The following is a 21,004-nucleotide window of genomic DNA, read 5'->3' as shown; positions in this document are numbered from 1 at the left end:
ACTTTTTTACGAACGATTTTTTGCCCAATCGATCGTTCGTCGTTCGATTGGAACGATAAAAATTGGAAGTGTGTACGCACCTTTAATTAGGACAAAAAGAGATAAGGTTTACTCTTCAGGAAAGGTGTATCTGGTAAATGTGACTTGTTTCTTAGCCACAGTTTCTCCCAATGTTACTAGGTGTTCCTTGAGCAATTTGTGCCTCTTAGGTCAGTTACCACTGGCACCAATGAGCTTTTTGGCTCTCTGTAAGGGAGACATTGTTCCCCCTGGTCAGTAATGTAGAGGTGATTTTTCAAAGTGATTTTTCTCATACTGTGAGCTGTGGCTGTAGTAATTATAGAAAATACATTTATTTTAAGAATTTTCGTAAGATTGAGAAAGGCAGCCACATATGGTAAGGTATCATTAATTTGACTCCGTGGAACGGATTTTAATAAAGCACTCCGAGACTAGAGAAAGGTAGACATGGGAGAACCTGGGTGATCCAGCAAACTTGGAATGGATTGTTTCAAAATCATTTGATGTTAGTTGGCAAATGATTTCAATCCTGGACCAGGTCTATTACAGGTTTGTTGGCCCTTCCAGGTTCTCCCATGTCTATCTCTTCCAATCTTGGAGAGCTTTAATAAGTCAGGTCTACTGTCCCCATGTAGACTAATAAATCTTGTGATTATCATGTGTTTCCTGCTAGCGAAAGCCAAGCAATATGGCTCCTTGACATTAGTGGGCCAGTATGGACTTTAACAATGATAATCTCAGGAATTTTCACAGCATTTTACTTCTTATCAACTATAGAATGATACATGCCTTATAGTAAAGAGTCATACAGTTTTATAATATTGGATATGCTCAATGTTAACTTATTTTGGACTATGGAATTTGTATTTGTGTCCTTATGAAAGTTATTGCAAATTACTAAAACAGAAATGGGACAGGTTAGCATAAAAATATGGAGAGCTGCCATCGCCAATGTGATTTTCAGTGCACTACTGCAGGGCTGTTATGCCAGTTATCCTGGTCACGTGCCCAAATTCAAAATGCCAAATTATAAGTGCAATGAGAATCAATCCAGGGAATTGAAGCAGGAATTGAAACAGAACTGGACATTCATTAGACTCCCAATTCCCATCTCATGCCTTTGGACTCATTCATCATGAAGCATCCACCTGGACTCCCAACACAACCTCTACTGCTGCCATCCTGAACTGCTATTTCACCAAGCCATCTCTCTGACTGACTCATCCAATCCCACTCCTGGAAATCAACAAGCCTCACTACAACCCATATTATAGGAGCCGTTAACATGGACTTAAGTTTGCCACATTGGCTCTATTCCCTCTCCTCCTTCCCAGTCTGGTAACTTGCTGTCTGACTTCACTCTACTGCTTTCTCTGCCTATGCTCCTCTAAAATCACATCTCCAGATAAAGCTGCCATCAGTTCTACCACACTCTTCTTTGGCTCTGGATAAAGTTGCCCCTCCCACTACCCCCGTCCTTCTAACCGCTGATCCTGGCACAACAATCACACCAAAAATCTACAAAAGTGGAGAAAATCTGGCCTCAACGCTGACTTCATGGATGATGGATGATATGGTTTTGTGCTGCCTGTGAGGCATCTCATCATGAATGTCTGACAGATTTCTGAAACTTAACCTGGAAAAAAAAACGAACTCATCATCTCCCCCCTCCCCTTACCCTCACATTCCAAATCTCCCCCTGACATATTCCTAACTGTTAACAACACTGTTTTTTGTCCCCCCCCTCAGGCACTTTGTCTTGGTATCACCTTTGATTCTGTCTTCTTATTTACTACTTATATTCAGAACATTTCCAGGTCCTGTCACTTTCACCTACGCAACATCTCCAAAATCTGGCCTTACCAGTTCCCAGGGACCACCAAATTCCTTTTCTCACACTCTTATCTCTCATCTGGACTACTTTAACATCCTCCTCTCTGGTACTCTTCTAGCTGCTCTCTTCGCTCCTCCAATGACCTACTACTGACCTCCTCACCCATAACCTCATCACATGCACAGCTCCAAGACTTTTCTAGAGCTGCCCCAACTCTCTGGAATGGTCTTCCTCATCCTATTCAGCCTGCTCCTACTTTCTGCTTCTACTTGTCTTTTGAAAGCCTCACTACTTCCCACCATTACATATCACCCATCCTATTGTGTGTTATTTCCCTCACCTCCTAGATTGTAAGCTCTACATGGCAGGGTCCTCTCTTTCTCCTATTTAAATGTAAAGTGCTATGTAATATGTTGCTTCTATATAAATCTGGTTTAATAATAATCATTTTGTCATTATTTGCAAACCATTGACCCAGAACGAAGAATATGCAAATCAACTGTCAGATAATCCATTACACGCATCATTAATTTGAGACATTGAGTCACTTTTGAAAGAAGTAATGAGAGCTTCAGAAAATGAAACTTCACAAAGTATGACCTCAATAGTGGCTTCCAATATTTCTACCTTTTTCAAAAAATCTTTGGCAGATGAGCATTTTGCATTACCAGTAAAACAAATACTTAACTGGGAAAGGCTCTTGCCAAAAGCATTAAGGTTGGGTATATTGAAAAAAAGAAGAATAATGAATGTTAATAGCGAGAAATGCAAAATTCTACCCAAAAGTACCAAAAACTAAAACTTTGCAGTCTGAGATCGAATTAAAACAATTTTCTGTACCAGTTCGGTTTAGCCGCGCCATGTTCATCATTGCCTCCTGGTATGCCAACTCCACATCTTCCTGGGTCACCACTAGTTTTATTTTATTCCATTTTTCTGGCTGGGGATGGTAAAAAAAAATACAAACATTACAATGTAAACAGCATACATGGTTCTAATATGCTGTGAATGTTTATAGGACTGAGATCATAAATACCTCAGTGAATGTCCCAGATACAGTTTTAGAATTTTTTGATATTCACGTCAGATAAAGGAAAATATAAAAGGTAATTGTCCCTGTATGCAGGTTAAACCGAACTTGTGAGAATACATATATAGTTGCTTCTATTGGTCATTTTTTTATTGTTATTATTATTTAATTATATACAACATCTATTATGAATGTTGTGAGTACTGTCCCCTCTAAAACCATCTCCTGTCATTCAAAAGTTAAATGCATTATTACTGGCAACTGTAGAATATCAGAATGCTGAACTTGGACGCAATACTTCACTTTAAATTGGGGCAATCGACAAGCGTTTTTCGTAGGGAGTTTGCTCTCCCTGGCCTCTAAAGGAATAACAGGGTACAGCCGAGGCAACTGCCGGCATTACTAGCCTCCATCCAGTCTCTCTAGAACTAAAGTAACCAAAACTGTGCAAGATGAATACAAACCTAAACAAGCCATTCAGTATCTGTCCAAATATTTACAATTTAAAATGTTGGGCAATTACCTGCTTATGTGACGCATGATACAATTTATCTATCAGTAGTAACATGCACTTTGCTTTCTCATATTCCGCTGCAGATGTCTTTTACTGTTTTTTTTTTTACTCTTTTTCACTCTTTTTTTTGCTGCTTCCATTGATGCATACAAATTAATTTTGACCTTTATCTAAGGTTAGACTACACATAAAAACATTTAATCTTAATTTCAGATAAGAAAAAAAATTACTAATGCACAATTACCAAACATTTTAGAACAACTTATGAAGAGCAGCTTTATATACCACACATTTTGTACCTTGTTTATAAAGGAACAGCAATGGTCAACAAAAAGTTTACATGGTTCTATATTAATGCAACAGCATACTTACAATATCCAGCCACTGATGAACTGCTACTGCAACTTGGGTCCCCAAAGGTTTTGTCAGCACAAGTACATCTCCAGGCACTGCATTGTCTGGCCTGAGTATACACAAAATGAACATGTATAGCAAAAGCGTAATAAAGATATGGCTCATAAAAAACAAACATACACTTTTTTTTAAATTGTAATAGATAAAGGAAATTTAAAGCAGAAATTTTTCAGGACTTTTTAAAAACTAGTCACTGCTCCAATATATATATATACACACACACATATACATATATATATATATATATATATATACATACATATATATATAAAATAATACACACACACAAAACTCAACAGGATGTGCTTTGCTTATTTAGTACTTCAAGCAAAGCAACAGAATAACCTACTGTTTTAGCATTCTACCAGTCTCGGTAAGCTATGCACTCTGGACAGAATTTTTTTTTTGTTCTGGTAAATTTGTCCAGAAGGAATAATAATAAAATTAATAATTGTCTTAAAAAAGTAATTCAACAATACATTTGTGAGAATATGCTGGTCACTTATTTCAGAACAGAAAATGATTAGAAATACTGCTTGAGAACAAGGCATCAAATATTGCATGGTGCAGATCAACTAGAAGGCCTTCTTTTATCATGTGTTAGGTTGCCCTCTGCTGGTAGACACTGTGTATGCCAATAATGAACCAGGCAGTCAGCTCTAAGAATATTTCAATATCTAGTGCAATAAGAGCCAGGAATTGCAACATTGTTATGAACTAAAATATGAATAACTGATTAGTAACATTGAAAATTTAGTACAGCCAGTTACAAAGTATAGTGATACAAAATTCCTAAAAATACCTTACACGGTACTAAAATTGTTACATTGTGAAAGTCCAACATGTAACTTTGTGCAGATGAACGCATATATAAATATGTTAATATGTGGATGGAGGTTAAACATTAGGAGTCAATGTTTATGGATGTATTTCGATTCCCCAGCATGTAGACTAGTGCAAAGAAGGTGCTAGTTTTATTACTAGTGGGCAGGAGAAGATAGGGCAGCCCAGTAGCCCAGGTTAGCACTTCGGCCTTTGCAGCGCTAGGCCCTATGTTTGAACCCCAGCCAGGACACTATCTGCATGGAGTTTGCAGGTTCTCCCGGTGTCTGCGTGGGTTTCCTCCGGGTACTCCCGTTTCCTCCCACATCCCAAAAACATGCAGTTAGGGTAATTGACTTCCCCCTAAAATTGACCTTAGAGTACATTAATGACATATGACTATGGTAGGGACATTAGATTCTGAGCTCCTTTGAGGGACAGCTAGTGACATGACTATGGACTTTGTGCAGCACTGAGTAAAATGATGGAGATATATAAATACTGTGTAATAATAATAATATTATTAATAATAATGTCTCCTTGGGTCACCACAGAAACACTACTACACATGGTCACTATTCAGCTCCTTCACATCTGGCCAGACATTAAGACAAATTATGTGTATTGCATTAAGCATGACCAATAATTTAGCACGGACGGCTATGACAAAGAAACCAACCAGAAACCAGAACTGCACTTTTCAAGCTGAGCAGGTTCATTGCCAACTACTATAGTTGTGTAAAAATAAGAGCTAGAGGAAAAGGCATTACTACTATTTCTTTGAGAGTATATTGTTAGCCCACCCCAGGGGTGGGCTAACAATATAATATGGGCTAATATGTCAATAAAACAAAAAGAAAGAGAAAAGACTGGGGTTTTGAGTGGCTAAATTTCAAAATATATTTAGTATAAGTGTTTACATAGCATATATGTGAGGCAATACAAAATAAACTCTTTAGTTTATCTGACATTCTCTTTTGTGTTTGTGCATAGGAGAGCCAACCTTTTATTGTTTTCGTTGTTAATTTTGTATTGCCTCACATATATGATATGCTAATAAACCTTCTTTTCTTATGGGCTGCATAGCCCGTCGTTCGTTTTCCGACGATAATAATTGGAAGTGTGTACGTAGCTTAAGAGACCCTTGTGGTTGATACCAGCCTGAACAGGAATCCAAGATGGTGGACAGTCATTTCTGTGCCAAAAGTGCTAGACACGTGGTTTATCCACCCCATTAACTGTTTGCAAACCTTTATGGACTTCCAATTATAAGTTATTGGACAATCTGCTTAATGACAATTAGATAACGGCTTAAGCCCTCCTATACAGGAGTGTTTTTGTATGCCTATAAAGATTGATGTATTTCCTGGTTTTAGTAAGAATCTCTTTGCTTTAACTGCAAAGCATTTGATTTTCTCTGTTGCAACAATAAATCTTCTTAATTAGGATCTACGGTCTCATCCCTGATGGTCTGTTTGGAGACCCCTTAAAAGAACCTGACATTTGGAGCTGTGGACTTGGATCCATTCCAATAATTCCTGAACAAGGAAACTTGAACCCCGAGGCAGAACCATTGGCCACGGTAGGAACTTTTTTTTATTACTATTATTCTGACCGCTGCGGCTAGTGTTGGCTTAGGGGATTGCTGGATTGGATTCAGGTCGGGATAAGACGGTGAGATGAATGCATCTGAAGTGTATAACCTGAAACATTGCTGTAAAGTTTTAAGGCAGACAGTGGCAATAGAGATAAAGAAATATTTTGGTCTTGTAAGTTGCTACAATAGAAGGATTTGTCACATTTCTGTTTCTGTATGTTTTGGTAAAAGAGACTTCAGCAAGAGAAGAGTGTGACGAGAGAGAGGTCAGCAACGTATCTAGATGATTTAAAAGACTGTCTCTGATTTAGTCGTAGGGTGAAGTTAGGTGAGCTATGCAAAAGACTAACTAAAAGACCAAGGACTGACGTAGTCTTTCATAGCTCACGTAACCTCACCCAAAGACAAACGGCTGATTCCCGTTTTGTAACAGGTCGCTCCTGGCGGGATGGTTGTTCTCAGGTGAAACTACAGGAATAGTTTAAAGACTGAGACATTTTGATGTCGGGCTAGGCCAGCTGGCCAAAAAGGTCTTGGGTGAGGGTTGGATGAGCTAAACCGAAACTGCAAAAGACCAACTCAAAAGACTAAGACTAAGAGAGCCAGGTGAAAATCATGTGCAATGGGACTTCAAGACCCCCTAAGGGCACAAATAGTCTGCTCACAGAAGTGACAAATAGATAAGGTGACTGGTTGGGCAAGACCACTAAAATAATATCATGGACTGTTAATTGTTTTATCATGATCCGGATAATATGCCAAAGGACGGGTCATATAATTTGCCACTATGGTTGATGGTGTATAGTGATTATCATGGCCAATTACCGAGTACGAACAAAGGAAGAAAATGTGTCACAAGTATGGTTAAACAAATAGGAAATGCAACCAAAAAGATTGTAAATCTAATAAAAGATGGTATTACACCTGTGCCAGAAAAATTATGTCACATAATTTTTTGTGTGAGGATTGGAATGTGTACCAAAAGTATGCATAAATTCAGAGTGCAGAAGCCAGCTCATGTAGATGTTACTTACATGTGTAATTATTCATCCCTCTGGAGATGAGATAAAATAGAGTAAGGTGATGGAAGTATGAAAAGTTCTCATAATCCGCCACGGAATTCAAAATCTGCCCCGGTAAAGAGTCCCTGTGAAGTTCAGAGTCTCCTGAAATTAGAGCAACACCTTCCCCTCCTAATCCTTGTAGTATGTAGTAGTAGTAGTAGTAATGTAATGTAGTATGTTCAGTAAGCGTTGCAGTTACATATACAGACTGAACATGGCATATAGGAGACTCGGCAAATACTGTTGTGCTCATTAAGGAAGTAACGATGACAAATTCCTGAATTCCTTTTACTCCTATTGAAATAGTCACAATGACTGTAAAAATGCATATCCTCAATAGGAAACGACAAAGAAAATGTATAATTTTGATTGCTGAGGTTGTTTGGCTAATGCTTGTCAGCTCCCAAAAAAAGAAAGGAGAAGAGCAGTAGTGAGATGGCAGCAGCTGTATTCCAGCGTCCAGCAGCCCCTCCCTACCAGAAACACAAAATTAGCTGGATGCTGAGAGAAATGAATTTCTAGTTAATGCTATAACTACATTTGGTGATTTGGTTATTAAACATCAAATGTATCAGGTAGTGAAAGACATCATAAAAAGAAGAGGAGTTTTATAGAGTATAATATGAACTTTGACATCCTACCACAATTGGCTGATTATGGTAGTTGTGATGGGTACAAATTAAGTGAGTGCTATGTGCAGCTGAACTGTATACTCTGCTGACAGAGAAATTGTAAAATGCTTGTCCTAATCAGAAGTGGATGCCATCTACAGCAGTTACAAATATACTAAATAATCATTGAGTATTTGATTGGAGAGAAAAAGAAAAGTGACAAGAAAGATTGCAGAAGAATTAAGCTGCGTACACACGTCCAATTTTTATCGTTGGAAATGAACGACGAACGAACGACAAATGACCGATTGGCCAAAAATTGTTTGTTAAAAAAGTAACCAACAACGCCGACGAACGAGGATAGTCGTTGGAAATGAACGGCCGGACCGGCGGATCGGATGACGATCGTTGACCATCTATCGTGTGTACGGTCGTTCAGTGATCGTGCATGTTCTAAACATGCGCGATGAACAAACGTTTGATCGATACAGGCAGTATTGTATATATATATATATATATAGGAGTTTAAAAATGTTACAAAGGTCACGGAATGTTGTCTAGAACTGAAAAGCAAGAGGATAAAATGTAAGGTTGTGGAGGCATAACAATAAAAAGGAGCAAATTGATTGTTGGAAATGGCAATTGCTGTTAAAGAATGTGTTATCACCCCTTCAAATATGTTGTAGATATTCTTATACACTGATGGACACATTCAGTAGAATGTTATTTCCCTAATTGTAGACATTGCTCAAACCCCTGTCATCTATTACCTGTCCCCTTTCATAGGACATCTGAGGCTGAAGTGTCAGACTCAAACAGGCAAATGTCCCATCCCAAGCACTGGTGTGTGTGTGTGTGTGTGTGGTAGCACTGTTATGAGCAGTGACACAGAAGAGTTGAATCACCAGTTGCGGTATACGGATGTGTGCCCTCGGATCCTGTAGCTGAAGCAGCACTCCTCCTGCAGAAGATTGCTTACTGAGATTGGACATACATGTTACAGTGTAATTGTCTCACATCACCCAACAGTACCTGTCCTTATCCAGAAATGTATTCACTAGAGGAGGGAGAAGTGAATCATACCCCCTCCTCCTGCACATGATTGTGTTCAGCTACATAGAACAGTCATATGCTGTTACAACACTGGAGAGCATGGTTGAGACCCAATCACTTCTTTCTTCAATGTTCGCTCAAGCAGCGCAATTGGTGGCCCTCACAAGAGCATGTGAAGTGGCAGAAGGCAAGACAGTGAACATTCATACAGACAGCCATATAGATAGCCAATATCCATTAGTGGAAGAACAGGGGAATCAATACAGCTGCTGGGAAGCCAATAAAAAATTAGGAACAAGTTTAAGATGTATTTGATGCAGGCATCAAACCACTGGAAGTAGCTGTACTGAAGGTTAAAGCTCACACCAAAGGTCTATTCCAGGAAGAAAAAGCAAACAGTCTTACAGATCTCACAGCAGGACAATCAGGAACTACCATGATCCAAGTAGTACAGAAGACTACAGATTATGAGAAGGAGGAAGAAGAAACTTGAACAGAGACAAAAGGAAAAAAAACAAAAAAACAAAAAAGACTTCACGGTGGGATGCAGAGAATTAAATTGTTGCCTGAAGGGTGGAAGGAACAGATGGAAAGAGAGGGAACCAAGGTCATAGATGAAACTACTGGTCTGTTATCAATGTATGATGACCCCAAATGCTTACCCTGATGCTACAACTAGCCCTAAGGCAATGGCCCAAATGATCAAAGCTACCTGGTTCATTAGTGACACATTAGGAAAATGTCAGGACTGTCTACAGAGGTGCTTGATCTGTCCAAAAATAATCCACACAACCCAACAAAAGTACTCACTATACATTTTTACACCTTTTGTACCTATTTCTGTGCCTACAGATCTTCTATACTACATTTAGGAGTGGATGTGTATAAACTAGTTTGTGTAGATATGTTTCTAAACAAAAAGGCTTGACTAGTAAAAGTAGAAAGCATTGAAGTGTGATTATACAAAGTAAAGTATCACAAATTATACAAAGATGGGGTTAAAATTTTGCATATTAGTTAGACTTTCAGAATATTAAATGATTTGTCTTGATATGTGTAATCTTTATCTCGGAACTAACGTATGTACAAAAGTGTTTCTTCTATTGCAGAAACCTGGTATATGCAGCCTGAAGTCAATGGACTGGGTTCTGATGACAACTTTACAAAATTCAGCTTGTAATCCTAATGTCAAGATCTACTTGTGCGCCCGATTCCTATCACAACTGTTAGATTACATGTAAAAGAGACTTGGCTACACCCAGATGCAGCAAGAAAGTTCTATCACAAACAAAAGATGGGTAAACGTTTTTTTCAATTGCACCAGAATGAAGTTACATGAGAATAAAGTTTTGTATATTTGGAATTTGGTTAAGATTCGAAAAACGGTCAAATTGTGCAAATTTAAGAAAGTATAGCTCTAATTTTTATAGCTGTGTCAGAAAAAGGATGAATATTTGGGGATTATATATTTTGATGTTCAGTGCTTTGGCCTTTCCTGCTTTTATATTGTATTATATTTGCAGGGTAATGCACTCCTTCACTAATAAAGTGAATTTGTCAGTGATGTCACGCATACCTCTTCCTCTCTAAAGCGCAGGCACCTCCCTACTGTGCATGCAGGCAGTACTAACTCTGGGCATGCCTGCTCCCCCAAGTTTTATCAGTTTCGCCCAACCCACTAGCCAACCAGAAAATAGCCTCTTGATCATCCCTGGCAATTTAGCTAGCTCAGACACAACACTGAGTGTTTTTGCATTGTGTCTTCACTAGTGCAGAGTACCCTAGTTCTGCTGGGTTGTTCTTCCACCTGTTGCTTAATCCAGTATTTGTATCCGATTGCGTCAGAAACTCTGCGCCTTGGCCCTTCACGGGGCTCACACTACTTCTGTGCAAGCTATAGCACCCGCTAGTTGGCATGTCTCCCCAAGCGTGACAAAGGTCTGTACACAGAGACCCATAATGCCTTTTATGTGGAAATAATGGTCTGGAAATGTTTTTTCTTGGATAGGAAGTTTTCTACAAAAAGGAACTGATTTTTAATTTTTAATATTATCCCTTCTAATTGTGTAATTGCTTTTTAAATGTGTTTTATTGCCAGAAGTATTAGTTAGTGGAATGTATGCAAACCCCATTGTCTCAGAAAAGACACCCTTTAAGACATTCATTATGTATCAAGTGCCAGACATGGACAGATCTGAGGACATAGATGTTGTGAATTAGATCCTCAGATCCTATAAGGGAGTCACATCCTGGAAAAGAGGGACTCTACACCCAGGAGGTGAATGTAGCACTGTTAATCTATTGCACCATAGATAGGAGGGAAAGATAGAGTGTGACCCTCACATAGGAGGGAATGAGAGAAATAAAAGGGGGTCTGTATATAGCATATAAAATATACTCTGCTTCTATGTAGAATAGTTACTGTTTTGTTTGATTGTTTTCAGAGACCAGCTGCAACAAAAAACAATCAGAGAGATGACCCTGAAAGCTGAGCACAGAATGGCCTTGAAGGTTCATGAGACCCTTGTGGTTGATACCAGCCTGAACAAGAATCCAAGATGGTGGACAGTCATTTCTGTGCCAAAAGTGCTAGACACGTGGTTTATCCACTCCATTAACCGTTTGTGAGCTTTTATGCTTATATGGACTTCCGATTATATGTTATTATTGGACAATCTGCTTAATGACAATTAGATAATGGCTTAAGTCCTCCTATACAGGAGTGATTCTGTATGCCTATAAAATTGTATGATGTATTTCCTGGTTTTAGTAAGAATTTATTTGCTTTAACTGCTAAGCATTTGATTTTCTCTGTTGCAACAATAAATCTTCTTAATTAGGATTTACTGTTCATCCCTGATGATCCGTTTGGAGACCCCCTAAAAGAACCTGACAGCAGAACATGAGTTAGGGTTTCCTGAATACTTGTCTTAAGGCAATATTAACTTCAACAGGACAAAAGAAGTTCCAATATTACTCTTTAGTACGTGTTTCCTTTATCATTTTTGACAATCTGCACACCACAACAAAAGATACCACACACAATGCTTGTAAGGCCATGTAAACATGAATAGGGTACATTGAGAACAAAGGGGAGGCTGGAAAGTGCTTTTTTGAAAGCTTATGACAGCAATCAGGAAGGTAAGCATGTATATTGCACAAGGCACATCATTGCCCCTTTTTTGCAATAAGAAGTACATACCAGATTCTAGGTTTCATCTGGCGAAGGCAATTGGAACTGGAAGACGTACAGATAATAGTGAAGAAATAGATCTGCATTATTATAAAGGTAGTGATAAGAAATAGGTACTTGTAAAAATTGGGGAATTTAAGATAAAACATTTTGTGACCTCTTTTCTGATAACCACATTTTGAAAAATAGGAACCATAGAATAGATATTTACAATGAAACACACACAGCAATAAACACAGTTTGCTAAATTGTGCACATGAGTGTTTGTTATAGTAAAACAAGAAACTTTAATGTGAAATGGAATTGAACTCATTAAACCCAAGTGATCCCTAGGTAAAAAGTGCTGCATATGTATATATATATATATATATATATATATATATATTCAAAGTAATTAAACCTCGATATAGAATAAATCTGATTTGATATTAGCCTCCAGTAATACAGGTTTCGCCTGATCCATAACCTACTGCTATGCACACTGGTATGTCAACTTGCTTACAAGAGAGAAGAGGGAGAGCACTGCTTACCCTCCGATTAGGCGGAGATCTAGCAAACTTGTATACAGAAATATTTTCATAGTGTCCATCCATTAGGACTTCCCTACCATGTACAGATCAATAAGGCAGGGGCAAATAACACAAAATAAGATGAGAGGAAACAACTGAACAGAAAGGACACAGTGTGTGCATGCACTAAATTCCCACCCATGTGAAAGTGGGACTTTGCTTTATTTTTATATATCACAAGACCTATATGAATAACCTGCCATTTCTGGCATTTTCCTAGTTAAATAGAAGCCCTTGGAGTTTCCTAGGATACATGTTTCAGGTAAGATTTTCTACTATGTCCACAGCATTTTGTTATGGTTGGTGATTATTATTGCAAGAATCCATACACTGCCATGAAATATCAAATGGTTAGGTGTGTAGCATTTGCACAAGTGTTTCTTCATGCAGTAGAATTAAATATGATTTGAAACAGTACTAACTTTCATGATATACTTACACATTATAAAACCTACCCGATCTGTCAGTTTATTACTGACACCAAGAAGCATAAGCATGTTGTCACATTCAGTGACTCCCATTGCATATAGGTCACTTAATACATTTGCGCATGCTATCCGTCCCTAGAAAAAAAAAAAAAGAAAAAAAAAGAACAGATTATGTAGACATTATAAGGTTTACACAGGACACCCTGAAAGCACAGGGGACAGATTTTTATTATTAGCGAACCAACCTAGCCTATCAGAACAGAAATAGTAGTAGCATAGTACTCTAGGAGTGACATTTACATATTAATAAAGGAATGCCGATTTAGTACTAGTGGGATTAAAACCACACAATTTAATTTACTTTACTAGACCAGAAGACTGATCTAAGAAGGAAGATATAGATATGCACAAAAACGCAGTAGTCTTGAATCTAGGGATAAAACCATAGTCAGCATGCTCAACTTTTGTCAGTAGTCGATCTCATGAACACCCTCCAACCATAAAACATCCCCTTTATATGAGTGATTAGTGAACATCCCCCTTCTCTAGTAATGACTCCTTTTTACAACGGAGGTATGTTAGCACCTCTCCTGCAAAGATTAACCTAATATACTTCCATTTTAAAGATATAGCCAACATGTTTTGTATTTGCCCTTTCAATTCTAATTACAAATAATTGTCACTCACCATCATATAAGGATCATCTACAATGGGATAAATATAATCTGTAGTTTGAACCAAAGAAAGGCCTCCATGTCTTAAAGGAATGACACATGTGTCCATACCAATACCTGCACAAAAAAAAAAAAAATATATAATTATCAAAAAGAAAATCTCATTGTCAAAAAACACACAAACACATTGGTCAAATCTTTTTACTGCGGTCTGTGTTGCATTGTGGGATCTTTTACTTTCTAGTAACATGATGATGAGGGAAGGACATTTCCCTACTTCCAACAGAACATGAAACAGGGACACAGGCAGCAATAAAAACAAAACCTCTAGTAAAATGAAGAAGGATAAGAAGGACTGAAACGCCTGTTAGAACTGAATTGCCTCAAACATGACTTCCCCCTGATATTCTAGTGACATTTATTAGTAGCTCAGGATAAAAATAGTCTCAGTAACAGTGCAAAATCTGACAGAGGTTCTAACCTTTTCATACTTAAAACAGGTTTTAAAATGATGGTTTCTGCATCTGGCATTCAGTTACTGCAGTTCCATATAGAGACCTATTTGTTTATTGCAAATCCATACAATTCCTTCTGTACTGTGACTGTGTTTTACAATTCCTATGTATGCAAAGCCTATCATTATGGCTATCGGCTTCAGTTTATGAAAAGCAAAATGTCAAATGTGTTAACAGAGAAAAAAAAAAGTGTACTCACTGCAAAAATACTAGTTTAAACTGAACTCAAGGCAGATTATGGACACAAATGAACGCATCTCTGTAATCTGTAATACATAACTAATTAGATTTCTAGAATGTGAGCAGGGAAAGTACCTGAATTTGACTTGGTATTAGCATCTTGAGGTCTACTGTACAGCAGAGCTCAGAAAGAGTGAGGGAGAAGCAGCCAATCAGGTGTGATGCAGTGCATTCTGATGCAAGGAGAGAGAAAAACGACAAGGAGACACGCTTTTCTGTGTGATGTTTTCCATTCACTGGAAAGTTAAAGGGTGAGAGTGGGAAGGAGACAAGTGAAAATTAAAATGCAATAGAACAAGTTCAGGTCCTCTCCTTTGCTAGGGTTAGCTGTGTGCCACAATTGTGTAAATTCCAGGAGAGGAAAAATATAAATCTTTGGCAGGTTAAACAGCTCTCATATGTATTTCAGCCTTTGCCAGCAAAAAGGTCTTAAACAAAGTGTCATTACCACATTGGTGAACACCTATCCACTGGCATTTTCTATTTAACAATAATCTGTAATCCTACAATTTAGTTAGTGTAGTGTGCTGTGCCACTGTAATCTGCACATCTCTCACCACACAGGTAAAAGGAAATGGCAGGTTAGTACACAGCTCAAAGAAAAAAAAAAAAGGACTCACCCAAAGAAAAAAATGCCTCATTTTCCCCCATGCAACAGCCAAAGTAAACACTCAAAGGAGATTTTTTTTAAACAGCATATGTTTATTTATTTTTTCCCTATGGGAAAACATTCATTTAGTATGAACAGGTTCTCTAATCCAAATAAAACTGCTTAAACATCTTGGCACAGACCCATGCAGATCCCATTTCTTCATCAGGTTGTTTTTAAAGGTGATCTTTCTTTTATGAGGTATTTGCACAGTGATGCGCACAAAGAAAAAGGTCTGGCCTGCCACAAGAACCTGCATAGGCTGGTGTCCTCCTCAAGAGGTATGAAACAGTAAAAGAAACAAATGATACATAATAGGACACAAAGAAATATGGTGTTTTATGTGCCAGTAGAGGGGGTGATTTGACGCTCACTGATTCCATGGATTAGAATAGCAAACAAATGGGACACCATTTATAAAGCAGTGAATCTGGAAATATTCTCTGGTCAATCAGCTACTGCCATTGAAACAAATGAAACTGGAAGGTTTACAAATTCTGCAGAAAGTAGCAGGATGGACATGGTCAGCAGTAATATTAAATATTAATATAGTAATATTAAATAGACTATAACAGTCTATTTATTATTACTAAATAATATTAGTAATATTAAATAGACCGTGGCATTTAAATGCCCAATTAGTTCTAAAGGCCAAAGGTGCGACAAGAAAAAAAAACACACCATTACACCACCATCACCACTCTGAACCATTGATACAAGGCAGAATGGATCCATGCTTTCATGTTGCTGACACCGCAAAAATAGAGACTGATCTGACCAGGCAACATCTTTCCAATCATTTCTTGTGCACTTATGGTAAACCGGTATGAATTGTGGCCTCAGGTGCCTCTTCTTAGCTGACAGGAGTGGACCTGGTGTGGTCACCTGCTGGTGTGGTCACCTGCTGCTGTAGCCAGACTGCTTCAAAATTAGACATGTTCTACATTCTGACTCTTCTGTAACAAATGGTTATTTATTGGTGCATGTCAATCAGCTCGAGCCATTCTCCTCTAAACTCAACAAGGCATTATCAAGCCAGAGAACTGTCACTTACAGGAGATTTTCCCTTTTTCAGGTTTCTCTGAAAGCCTAGAAGATGGTTGTATGCAAAAATACCAGCAGATCACAGTCCGAAAGGCTAACTCCCTTGGCAAGAATAGCCAATAAAGCATGCCACTCTCAAAGTAATTTTAATACCCAGAAGGTCGTTTTGATTTCTTACCTAGTGGTTGGCTGATTAGATATTTGTGTTATCTAACAGTTGAACAGATATACCTAATAAAGTGGCCAGTCAGTGAGTAAAATATTTTCATGTAAATTCATGTGTACACATGGCAGCCACAGCTATCCGCTTTTGGTTACAATGCCATATTGGGGGGCACTGAATATTCAATCTTCCTAATAGATTTAATAAACATTGAACCTAACAGTATTCTTCACAGAATTTGTTTTACAGGTGAAAAAAAGCTGTCGGCAGATTACTGCCCCTAATATTCATACTTTACCTGCTCAAACACCAAAAGTGCAGTACATTACCATCTTAAGGTAAGCAACTCATAGAAAACCAAGTATTAGTTGTGTGGGTAATATCGTATCGTGGCTAATATCGCATCCCAACAGCTCACAAGAGGACATATAATTTGCTACATCAGTATTTGTTTGCTCCAGAGTCATATACACAAATTATAGTATTTATTAGTATGAAATAGCTATTGATAGCACAAAGTATGGACTCATGGTAAATAAAATATACCTTTATGCTGTATGCTACAATTTACAGTTTCTAGGTGGGAAGTTTGTAGGCTACTTCATTTTCACTTTGAACCATATAAAATGAAAAGCTTAGTCTGAAGTGGCTGTAATTACTTTCCTTTGAAGATGAATTTTGATGGAAAAAAAAAAAAAGTTAAAGTAAGCCAGAAAAAGTAGAACTAGATGACACACCAGAGTGGACCAGAATGTCTTCTTTATTCCAAATGCTCACATTTTATCCAAATACAACAGAATAACTGTTCTGATTTTCGGCAGGATAAGCAAACATCACATATCAGGATTTAAAAACCTCCTAAACATACACTAAAGCCAATTCTAAATAAAGGCGTTCTCACCCTTTGCACTACCATTGAGACTGCCGTTGCAGACTCATTTCCTAAATTTCCATACCACAATGACAATCCAGTGATCACTTTTTACCCCTTTACCCTGTTATTGCTGGATTGCATGCAGACAAAAATGATCATTGGATTAATAGTTACAACAACAGTTTGATGTAACAAAAACAAGACACAAAATGAGATTACCAGCACAACTAAAGCTTAACATTTGTTTAATTATTCACAGCTAAAATCAAAATGTATCTTCTGTTGCTGTTTGTTGTGCTTAAGGTACATTATCCTTTTGCTTTGCTACAAAATCTGCTAATAATGACATACTTGAAAAAAGTGAATCAAAAAGCAGTTTGGTGACTGTTTAACAAGGTGTCACAGTTCTTTTTTTTGCCATTTGAGGACAGAATTTTAAGGAAGTCATGATAAAGTTCTGGTCCAACCCTCTTCTTATTTTCCCCCAAGGGAAGCCCATAATAACAGGGCAATAAGAGCACAAAAAAAGGAAGAGGGGCCACCACTGTGAGATTATCCACCAATGCTTCGTTACACTAGTTCATATGCTGCATGGCAATAGGTAAAACTGAACTTGCAGAAAAACCTTAAGCTCAGTAGTAAAAGTACTGCATACAGTATACAATCTATTTAGTGTGAGCCTGTAAGTACTCTTATAACATCCGTGTACTTACCCAGTCTTGGCATAACAGCCCCAAGAAATTGCTCATCATCCTGAAAGTGATTTTCCTGCAAAGATTCTAGCAATTTCTGCAAAACATCTTGAGGAACTTTACAGCCGGTGCCTTTAAGCTCTGCAAAGCGAGTTAGGCGGAAGCTCTTGTCGAGCTCGTAACTCTCAGGATTGAAGGATTCCCGTACAGACATTTTTAGATAGATTAATTCTTCAGTTTACGTTACTTAAACAATCCTTTTGGCTCCTTTGTGGCTGAACCTAAAGAGCAAGATAAAACTTGATATAATAAAGGAAGAAAAAGATCAGTCAATAACACAGCCTTATGATAAGGACTCGCAAAAAGAGTTTTTAACATGGATGCAGGTTACAAATATTTGCTTCTGTATTGCTGAGTTATCATCCCCCAAAGTCACATTCAAGAGACTACACACACCCAATTCCTGCAGCCTGTATGTTACATAAACTTCTTATTTCAGCCTCTCTAACTATTGGCAGAATTTGCCCGTACACACATTTCACATTATTATTCCCCTCGTGGTGTTAGGGGGTTTGTGTGGCACCTTCAGAATTTAGACCTGAAAAAATTTGACCAACCACACCCTCAAAGTTGAAGAGACTCGCTTCTACCATATCTATGGAATAACAGTATTGTCACCCTAAGACTAGAAGTGTGTTAGAGCAAGAGTGCAGATTTGATTTCTTCTAATCATAGGGAAAGGAGAACAGATACTACAAAATCATTTCAAAAGTATATCTGGTTGACTAACGTGGACTGAATACAGGTCTATTGTTTACATACACTTTAAAAAGGAAACCTGCTGCAAAAGTATAGAATGAGGTTATGACTTGCATAGCACTGCATTTGCAGAAGGTAGCTGACTTCCTATATGATCAATGTCTTACCACTAATGGTACTTTTCTTCTGCAATTCTTGAATGCCAAGCCATTCCAAATGGCAAAGCTCTGACAGTATCAGGAACACCTGGAGTTTTGTTAGTTCAAAAGCAGCTTATGATTTAGCTGCACCAGCAAGTAATAGGAGCTCTGGGGCAATGCGGCATCTAATACCTGCTACTAGCACTCAAGTGTTGAAGTAAATATTAGGAGATCATAGGATTACTTTGTGTTTCAGATGGCCATAGATTACTTGCTATTCTTATTAGATGTTAGATTTACAATTTTGTATTACTGTTGGTATGGTAAACAGTTCTCACTGTTTACCATATGGATGAATTATCCCTTATGGTGGTCCCCAAACCCCAGGCCGTGAACTGGTGAGTTGGGGGCTGCAAATGATGGTGAGTCCATGGCTGGTGAGTTGGGGGCTGCAAATGATGGTGAGTCCATGGCTGGTGAGTTGGGGGCTGCAAAGTTACTGCTACACACCTCAAATTTCTGTCACTGGAAATGAGGTTTCATGATTGCTTCCAGTGATATTGCAACAAACAAGTGTTGTACATATACTCTATAGAGGGAGGAGGTGGAAGATCAAGTGGGAGACACCCAGCTGGTTACTTCTTCATCCAACATGATGGATCGCAAAATAATATTAGGGGACTGCTGTATACATATCAGAGTTTTCATTCACTTGTCCCAGGTAACAATTATCTAGGGCAGCGATCGCCAACCTTTCAAACCTCGGACAACTAAATTCATCATTTTAAATCCTGCAGACCATTTTTATGAATTTTTTGAAAAAGATAAATTAATTTGTAAAATAATGATCTTCCTAATAGTGCCTGACAAGGACCGTGGAGGCTCTGATTCACTGATCAGCACACAGTGAAGTATTACTATTGTTACTATTATCATTAGTTGCATTGTCTTTGGTACTACTATGAAATGCAAAGAATTTGTTTGCTTTTTCTCACTCATTATAGGTTTATTTCAATCGAATCTAAGACTAAACAAGAAATGATAGTTATTAAAATAAAACTATTTGATTACTTTTTATTTATTTATTGACCATTAAATAAAACAGTTAAAGAAAATACACAGTTAAGGTCATACTTACCTAAAAGATCATCTGAGAAATAAACAAATAAAATAAAATTATCGGATGAAAATGGGTATTCACAGTGTGGGGTGAATGCTGTAAAGTTGGACACAATGCTGAAGCGTACGGCTCGGCAACGGTTGCTTAATACAACTTAATACTACACTAACGTCACGCTGCGCCTCCCTTGTTTTTTCGTCTCTAGTACAGTTCATGAATTTAGTGCAATATAACGGCCAAAATTATCATTGCAAACATAAGAATTTATTGGATTATTATTTTGTTTTATTTTTAAAAAAAATCATAAAAATTGCAAATAATGTCCAAATTTTTCTGTGGACCAACAAAATTTTCTCACAGACCACGGGTTGGCGACCACTGATCTAGGGTGTACGTAACAACTATTTTCCCCCAGAGCTGCTCTGAGAACCCATGAGTGCAGAACCGCAAATGGACATCAGTAAACCTCTACGGACCAATCCAAAATTTACTGCATGAACCCAGAGGTACTCCCCTCTTAGCACTGAATAAGCAGTAGATCAGAGCCTTTTTGTTCCATAAATGCATGGGCCAGAAACAGAGGTTGAGTCAAGGGCCAACGCACAGAGAATCTGTTACAAACTCGTCAACTCCCTTGGGATAGGAAAAATCAAAAAGATACCCCTTTCCCTGTAACATTTACCTATACGGTTATAACACACTCTCATTGTTTGCAACACATAATAGTTATCCCAACACATCTTTTTAAAATAAAATTAAAATCCCAGTGACTGTAACTATATTCAAAACAATTCCCTCGGTCTAAAAAAGTCCATGTAGGGATAGAGAAATCTGATAGCATCTGAATACCGAGTTCTTCAATGTGTACACTGTACACGGTTTTGGTATTAAACATTTTGTGAATGCTTCAGACATTTTCATATCCCTGTTTGAACACACTATTTGAATAAGGCAATATGTATAGAAAGGAAATTTGAATAGTTA

General features: G+C 37.9%; 1 protein-coding gene across 1 annotated transcript in view; it reads right to left on the bottom strand.

Moving 5' to 3' along the window:
- SEPHS1 (selenophosphate synthetase 1) overlaps positions 1-21,004 on the bottom strand; it is a 37,096-nt gene that overhangs the window by 9,843 nt on the left and 6,249 nt on the right. Inside the window, exons 2-7 of the mRNA XM_072399052.1 lie at positions 18,023-18,282; positions 13,838-13,941; positions 13,162-13,285; positions 6,631-6,700; positions 3,772-3,862; positions 2,696-2,795 (exon numbers count right to left, since the gene is read on the bottom strand). Of these exons, the coding sequence (XP_072255153.1) occupies positions 2,696-2,795; positions 3,772-3,862; positions 6,631-6,700; positions 13,162-13,285; positions 13,838-13,941; positions 18,023-18,215 (682 nt within the window). The 5' untranslated portion in view covers positions 18,216-18,282. The remainder of the gene's footprint in view (positions 1-2,695; positions 2,796-3,771; positions 3,863-6,630; positions 6,701-13,161; positions 13,286-13,837; positions 13,942-18,022; positions 18,283-21,004) is intronic.

Source organism: Pyxicephalus adspersus, chromosome 2 (genome assembly GCF_032062135.1).
Source record: "Pyxicephalus adspersus chromosome 2, UCB_Pads_2.0, whole genome shotgun sequence".
Lineage (NCBI taxonomy): Eukaryota > Metazoa > Chordata > Amphibia > Anura > Pyxicephalidae > Pyxicephalus > Pyxicephalus adspersus.
This window is presented reverse-complemented; position numbering and strand designations above follow the sequence as displayed.